Here is an 8,323-nt window from a genome sequence, read left to right on the forward strand (position 1 = left end):
AGTAAACAAAGGACTACTTACTTAGCAGTCATTCACGCACACAAAACTGACTTAACCTGGGAACTAGCTTAGTACAACTCTCCACTCTGCTGTCTCATATGCTTCACCGCCTGCTCAGCTCGGTGGTCTCCTCTGCACTGTCGTCAGCTCTGCTCTGAGAGTGAGAGAGCGCAAGTGTGCCACCTGGTGGCCTTTCCAACAATGATTGTAAAGAAAACTTGATTATGTTGTTAAACCATTCACTTATATCTGTAATTTGTCTGTTCAGAGTAGTACATTTCCAGAAAAAATGAAAACTGCAAAAGTAATTCCAATATTTAAAAATGGTGATAGACATAATCTTGATAATTATAGACCAATCTCAGTGCTTTCCCAGTTTTCTAAAGTGCTTGAGAAATGGTTTGTTCAGAAACTAGATAACTTTATTGAGAAGGAAAGCCTCCTGAGTGAGAGTCAGTATGGGTTTCGATCACATAAATCTACATCCCTGGCTTTATTGGAATTAAATGAAGAACTTTCATCAGCAATAGAAAAAAAACAATATACAGTGGGGTTGTTTATTGATTTAAAAAAGGCATTCGACACAATAGATCACAGTATTTTACTCTCCAAGCTGAGGGATTATGGGATACGTGGAATCGCCCATGACTGGTTAAGTAGTTATTTGACCAATAGAAATCAATTTGTACAGTTAGATGATGTAATTTCAGATTCACTAGAGATTACACACGGTGTCCCACAGGGGTCAGTGTTGGGCCCTAAGCTTTTTATTCTATATATAAATGACATTTGTGATGTGTCCAAAGTATTACAGTTCATATTGTTTGCTGATGACACGAATATATTTTGTTCTGGAAATGATTTTGAAATTATTATTCAAAATATGGTTTGTGAAATGACTAAACTTAAGAAGTGGTATAATGACAATAAATTATTTCTCAATTGGAATAAAACAAAATTCATGGTTTTTGGTAACAGAAAAACTAATGATTTAGTTACGTTGTCTATTGATGATTTTTTAATTGATAGAGTAAATGAAGTCCGATTCTTTGGGGTTCTCTTGGACCATAAACTTACTTGGAAATCCCATATAAAATATATGAAACAAAAAATACCCAAAAGTATTGGAATTTTAAACCAAGTCAAAGGTTTTCTAGAAATTTCAACGCTTCAGACACTATATTATTCATTTATCTTACCATACTTAACTTATTGTATTGAGGTTTGGGGCAATACGTATAAAACAAACACTATTCCTTTGTTTCTGTTACAGAAGAAAGTTTTGCGAATTCTAAGCAAATCCGAGAGAACATACTAACAAATATTTTGTTCTATCTAAAATTATGAAATTCATAGACTTAGTTAAATTGAAAATTTTACTAATTATGTTTAAGGCTAGAAATAATTTGCTGCCAACTAATCTACAAAGGTTCTTTGTTTTAATCCCAAAAAATGATAAGAGTAGAAAGAAACCATTCTGAGTTTAAAAGGATATTTGTTCGTACTACATTAAAGCAAATGTGTATTTCAATATATGGTGTGAAATTATGGAATAACCTGGATGATGAATTTAAAAAAATGTACAACTACTGATCAATTCAAAAAAATGTATAAAGATAAAATGCTAAAATCGTATGATTTGGTGAGTTGAGGATGGAGGATTAATGTTTTAGTAGTGATATTATTTGTGGAAGTAAGAGAGCGGTTTATTTTTTGTGTATAGGGCTATTTTGTACTTTTTGTTATTTATCTTGTCTTAGTTAAAGGGGGGTAGGTCATAAAAGATTTTTTCTTCTTCCTCCCCCTATGTCACTTGAATGCTTATATTCTGATTTGAAGTTTGTATATTTAAACTTTGAGTGAAATAAATTATTGAATTGAATTATTGAATTGAATTGAATTATAACCATAGGCCCTATCAAATAAAAATGTTTTAAGCCTATTCTTAAATGTAGACAAAGTGTCTGCCTCACGGACTAAAGCTGGGAGCTGGTTCCACACGAGAGGAGCCTGATAACTAAAAGATCTGCCTCCCATCCTAATTTTAGATATTCTGGGAACCACCAGTAGACCTGCAGTCTGAGAGCGAAGTGCACTGTTAGGAACGTATGGAACAATCAGGTCACTGATGTATGATGGAGCTTGATTATTAAGAGCTTTATATGTGAGAAGAAGGATCTTAAAATCTATTCTGAATTTAACAGGTAGCCAATGTAGGGAAGCTAAGACAGGAGAGATATGATCTCTCTTTTTAATTATCATCAGAACTCTAGCTGCAGCATTTTGGACAAGCTGAAGACTTTTAACTACATTCTGTGGACTTCCTGAGAGTAATGAATTACAGTAATCCAGTCTTGATGTAATAAATGCATGAACTAGTTTTTCAGCATCACTCCTGGAAAGGATGCTTCTAATCTTAGCAATATTCCGAAGGTGGAAAAAGGAAATCCTGCAAACCTGTTAAACCTGGGATTTGAATGACATGTCCTGGTCAAAGATAACACCAAGGTTCCTTACTTTGTTCTCGGAGATTAATGTAATGCCATTCAGGTCAGGTGATTGACTAAGCAATTTCCTTTTCTGGATTTCTGGTCCAAAGACGAGAACTTCCGTCTTGTCTTGATTTAAAAGCAAAAAGTTTAGAGTCATCCAATTTTTTATGTCCTCAAGACAAGCCTGTAATCTACCCAACCGATTAGGTTCATCAGGGTTGATGGATAAATATAACGGAGTATCGTCAGCATAACAGTGGATGTTTATCCCATGCTGTCTAATGATTTTACCAATTGGGAGCATATACATATTAAAAAGAATTGGTCCAAGCACTGAACCCTGTGGTACTCCGCAAGTAACCCTGGAGTATGAAGACGATTTGTCATGTACATTTACAAAATGAAATCTGTCAGACAGGTAGGATTTAGGTGCTTATTTATTTAAATTATTCAGGTTTATAAAAACATTTGGACATACATTTTATTATGTTCCTGTCATTACTCATTTATATTTCACTATTGTAGTAATTCTTGCATGCTTTAATGAAAAAAGTAACTAAGTAGTTATTTTTCTTGGTAATTAGTTACTTTTATAATCTTGTAACTCAGTTAGTAACTGAGTTACTTTTTTGACAAAGTAATCAGTAACTATAACAAATTACTTTTTAAAAGTAACGTTCCCAACACTGGAAATGAATGAGTGAATGTTGACGGGTTAAACCTAAAGAATAAACCAGATTTCTCCCTGCTGCAGCGACAGCCCACAACAGTGTTTATTGTAATTACAACATCCTAATGTCGCAGTTAGATGTGGTTATTCGTTTTCATTTGTTTGATTTAACCGTGGAAATATTTGATTTATTTTTTTTGATGATTTGGCGCCACCTGTGCGGCGCTTGTTTAATGGTCACGCGACTATTTCATTTAGCAGCAAACCGGTTTCCCTTGTTAAGTGCAGCCACCAACAGAACAGCTGTTTTGTGGATTTTTTTGTATTTTTATTTTTTTTTAGAAAATAAGAACTTAGCGCCACTCTGTCCTGTTTTGCAAACGTTTTTTTTTTTTTTTGTTTCATTGATTAAAAACTGCAAAACGTAAGAAGTGAACTTATAGATCTTGTTGCATTTATCACACTGTGGGACTTCATGTCTATGGCTCTAAAGCATTGAGGTTATCTTATTACAGCAGAGTACATAGGATACACATGTGTGCCTTACCTAGGTATGAAATATAATAAAACTGCCCTGTTTTACCCAGCTGTGTGCAGCAGGTCTGTCCTCTAGAATTATGAAAACTGCTGAAAAATAGGTCTAAATCATAATCGGCTTAGAATTAATTTTAATGAAATATACAGATTTAAACACATGAAAGATGTGTCCTCACTTCCATCCTGCTTGCCTAACAGCCTCAGCCTATGAAAGTATACCAAACTGTTATCAAAAGGCATGATCATGAAAATGCACCACACCGATTACAGAACACCTCTGTGTCTGTCTGTCTGTCTGTTTCTTTCTTTCTTTCTTTCTTTCTTTCTTAGTTTGTTTCTTTGTTTCTTTGTTTGTTTGTTTGTTTGTACCCTTGTGAAGACCGGATTTGGGATATTTACTAACCTTCTTACCACTGATGGTCCTTGTTAGGACCAAAACCCGGTCCTAATACGGAGTACTCCCTAGGGATGAGGTTTACAGATAAGATGTGAAATGAGTTTTTGTTACAGATAACTTTAGGAATACACTGGTTAGGGTAAGGGTTTGGGTTAGGCATAGTGGACTCAATAAAATGAATGGAAGTCAATACAAAGTCCTAACATGGGTACAAATACAAGAGTGTGTGTGTGTGTGTGTGTGTGTGTGTGTGTGTGAATAAGTATATTGAACTGGCAGCTATGTCTTTCTATATTTATCTGAATGTGCATTAATGTCTGAGTTATAATTTTATGTTACTAAAATAACCACATCTAACTGCGACAGCTACATTGTTCGTTTGAGCGCAGGAAACACCTGGCATCTATTAAAGCTTGTTTTAAGACCCACACCTGTCAGATATGGGAACAAATCAGGGCACGACACCTGCTGGGCTAACCAGTCCGTGTTAGCTCACCTGTAGCTAGCTGCTAATAGCTGACATGTTCACCTGTAGCTAGCTGCTAGCTCACCTGTAGCTAGCTGCTAATAGCTGACATGTTCACCTGTAGCTAGCTGCTAGCTCACCTGTAGCTAGCTGCTAGTAGCTGACATGTTCACCTGTAGCTAGCTGCTAGTAGCTGACATGTTCACCTGTAGCTAGCTGTGTTGGGTAGATAACCCGGAAGGGGAGGACTGTAAGGTGTTGATTCCGGTTTGCAGCTGCCACTCCCCGGAGTGTCGGCCAGAACACTACTCTAGGCCCGGATGGCGATTCAGGAAGAAGACACCAAAGACACCCAGGATGGTTTAAATGCTTGTATTGCCTCCACACAGTCAAAGGTAACAGGCTTGTTGGAGGAGCAGGTGTTACATAAAAGTCTAGGTACAGGTGTGTGTGTGGTCTGTTGCTCAGTAATGCACACTTCTCACGAAATGACCACTTCTCTTCTGGTAATCGGAGCGAACACACTCATATAGATCTCACCCACGTATCCACCTGTCCAAAACCTCTCCCATCCAAAGTGGTGGGGTGACCTCTACAGGTCACTCTAAGCAACTACAAGTGAACAACTGAACAGAATAGAAAGGAGAACTCAAAACTATGGGGCCTTTTGCACAAGCTGCTAGTAGCTGACATGTTCACCTGTAGCTAGCTGCTAGTAGCTGACATGTTCACCTGTAGCTAGCTGCTAGTAGCTGACATGTTCACCTGTAGCTAGCTGCTAGTAGCTGACATGTGCATGTGTGACTTTACTGTTATGTTTCTGTTTAATTAATAAAGTAAACACATTTCTGTTTGGATTTGAGCTTTATTGTGTATTTGGGCAAAAACGTTGGTTTATGGATAAAGAGCACACACACACACGCACGCACGCACGTACACACACACACACACACACACACATGCATATGCAGCTCTGAGCCTAAACTCTTCCTCTGCTGCCACTCCGCACCTGTTAATCATTTCATCAGGACACAAAAAGACTAAATGTTTGCAACACGGCTCTTTTATCGGTGAAAAGCCACCTTTTGTTCTCCTTCACACCACAGGTTTGCTGTTTGTTTCAGAGCCAGAGGAGATCCAGGCAGAAGAAGGAATGGATGTTCTCCTGAAGTACATGAAGCCCCAGAACACCAACATTTCTATGTGGAAGTGGGCCAAGGTCCACCTGGATGGACAGCAGTACCTGTGGTTCTACAGTGATGGACGCTTATATCCGTACCAGAGTGGACAGTTTAGGGGCCGAGTGAGGCCAGCTGATCCTCAGATGAGGCTCGGAAACCTGTCCATCATCTTGTCCAACACCACGGTCAACGACACCGGCATCTATAATGTGGTTATTAAACTTTCTACTGAACCAGGGAACCAAACCATACAGCGTCACCTGGTTAATGTGACGATCGTTCCTACAGGTGAGTCTTTCCTCTGGAACACTGTTAGAATAAAGAAATAATAAAGAAGCTGCTGCAGGTAAAATAGAAAATGAAATGATTATTTATCAAGTTTTAATGATCAGTTTCAACCTGAGGCAGAAGTTCAGTAGGAACTCTGTTATAGCTGCAGCTTCTCTTTGTTATTATGGTTGTTGTTGTTGTTTTATAAATGAGCGTCGAGTCCCCGAAGCCTCTACACAAACTTGACCAAATAACACTCGAGTGTCATGTTTCTGTCGTTTCCGATGAAGATCAAAGAAAAAACCAGATGTTTCTGTTCTACAGGTCACATGGGTGGAGGAGCCAAGTGTGGAGTAGACATCTTTTTTCTTAAAGTGATTCTTCTCCCTCTTGGGATAGTCTTGGTGGTTATTGTTATCAAAACATTATTGAAAAAAACAAAACATTTTGTGTCCGAGAGCAGCTCCGCCCCTCCCCAGTTCCAGTGTTACTGACGGGTCTGACGCTGACATGACGACATCAGCTGATGCAGGTCTACGGCTCGTCCCTAGGGACATGTCCTCTCCTGCTGCGCTCCAGTCACCAGAACTTTCTGTCTCCTGGTTGCCATGACGCTGGTGACTGGATCATGAATGGTGGAGACACTGACTGTCTGACGTGTGGGTTGGGCATCGAGCATCGTTGGAACCGGGACTATCTCAGGTTTTCCAGAATCCTTCTGGTCTTTTCCATTCCTAGCTTTCATTTCCAGGCTGCCGACCGGAAGAAGGCTCGGCGGCCAACCTCTGCACATTGTGATTGTAATGATTTAAATGACATGTTCCGGAACCGCTGGAGGAGATAATGCAAAGAAGGATTCTCCAGAGAATCAAGAAAATGATGGACAACCCTGAGCATTCTCTTCACAAGACTGTCCGACAACGGAAGAGTGTCTTCAGTCAGAGGCTTCTTCAGTTTGGCTGCAACACTGACCGCCACTGGAGATCCTTCCTGCCAACAGCCATTGTAATATACAACAACTCTTTGATGACTTGATTATTATTATTATTATGAGCTACTACAGCAATCAATTTCCCTCTGGGATTAATAAAGTATTTTTGAATTGGATTGAGTTGAATGTTATTTAATAAGCCGTAAGACAAAAGATTCCATAGTAAATATGAAATCCACCTTATGGATCTGTGAGGTTATTTTAAACCAGAAGATTGGAACTTTTTATTGCAGGGATTAGATAACAGCTTCACATTCACTCAGAGACAACAGATGAGAGAGTCAAGTTTAAAAGTTTAAAGATTTATTACCAAACAAATTAAAACTAGACTAACTTTAACACTAAATGTGTGGTGTAACTAAGGTGAGGTAAGACTGAGAATGGTGTGTGTGTGAATATTTCAGAACCACCAAATCCGGAGAAGCGATTAGTTCTGACGGGAAATGAAGGTGATGTCTTTGCGCTAAGCTTTAGGAGATTCATAAACACATTCGACACCATTCTGTCGATCTACATACCCTGGTGGAAGTCCCTGTTAGATCAGGAAGGTCGAGGTCCAGGTTGACCTTCTCTGGAACCGAAGCCGGTAGGAAAAGCAGCACTTGCCGATCAGTCCAGTCTGTGAGATACTTCCGGGTCACAACGGTTTTGTTGGCATCTAACAAGACTCAAACCTGGGCCGTGATGGTTCAGCTTTTATTCTGAAAGGAACCGTTGCAGCAGGTGGAACAGCAACAGATTTTATCCAGCTTGTCGTTGGTTCTTTTGGCTGAAGAGGAAAGTTACGGATTGGCCACTCCGACATCTTCTCTAGAACGCTTTGAACGGGCGTTAAAGATGACGTGGGCATAGTTTTATACTTTGGATGTTTTGGTTTACGGTCGAATGAAAAGTTGGCAGATTTACCAAACACCACCAAAACCACGCCTCCGTCAGATCTGGCAGATTCTTTGAGTAGCGAGACGTCTTGTATGCGCCAGAACACCGGAAGTAAACAACAAGTTGGGAGCAACATGGTGAGTCGCGGCACAGCACCACACTTTTGGAGTGACGAGGAAACTAAAGCGCAAACAAACGCGGTCGCTATCTCTTCTGAACTGGGAAACATGTTGTTGTTTTCACGGATACCGGAACAAGAAGAACCGGAAATGACGCATATTGCGTCTGGACGTAGTCCATACGTCCTGACGCTACCCCAACGTCCGCATTTACATCGGGTTATGCAAGTTAGGGCTAACTCTTTCTATTTATGCTTGTAAACGGGTTATTCTGATCAACTCAGAAACCCGAATCCCGACTTTAACCCGATCATAACCCGG

At 39.5% G+C, this 8,323-nt stretch overlaps 1 protein-coding gene across 1 annotated transcript; it reads left to right on the forward strand.

Annotated features, from left to right (window-relative positions):
• Positions 1-4,882: 4,882 nt before the first annotated feature.
• Positions 4,883-7,070, forward strand: LOC129154094 (uncharacterized). Its single transcript, XM_054733871.2, has 3 exons — positions 4,883-5,000; positions 5,591-6,031; positions 6,338-7,070. The coding sequence occupies exons 1-3, from the start codon at positions 4,883-4,885 to the stop codon at positions 6,505-6,507; spliced, it is 729 nt and encodes a 242-aa protein (XP_054589846.2). The 3' UTR covers positions 6,508-7,070.
• The last annotated feature ends 1,253 nt before the right edge of the window (positions 7,071-8,323 follow it).

The sequence above is a fragment of the Nothobranchius furzeri genome, chromosome 2, assembly GCF_043380555.1.
Source record: "Nothobranchius furzeri strain GRZ-AD chromosome 2, NfurGRZ-RIMD1, whole genome shotgun sequence".
In the NCBI taxonomy this organism is placed as follows: domain Eukaryota; kingdom Metazoa; phylum Chordata; class Actinopteri; order Cyprinodontiformes; family Nothobranchiidae; genus Nothobranchius; species Nothobranchius furzeri.

Bases quoted from the DNA above. Each gene is read 5' to 3' on its own strand.
- LOC129154094 (XM_054733871.2), top strand. From the start codon at position 4,883: ATGGCGATTCAGGAAGAAGACACCAAAGACACCCAGGATGGTTTAAAT. The intron at 5,001-5,590 runs GTACAGGTGTGT...TCATTTCATCAG, and splicing joins GGTGTTACATAAAAGTCTAG to GACACAAAAAGACTAAATGT. The intron at 6,032-6,337 runs GTGAGTCTTTCC...TCTGTTCTACAG, and splicing joins TGTGACGATCGTTCCTACAG to GTCACATGGGTGGAGGAGCC.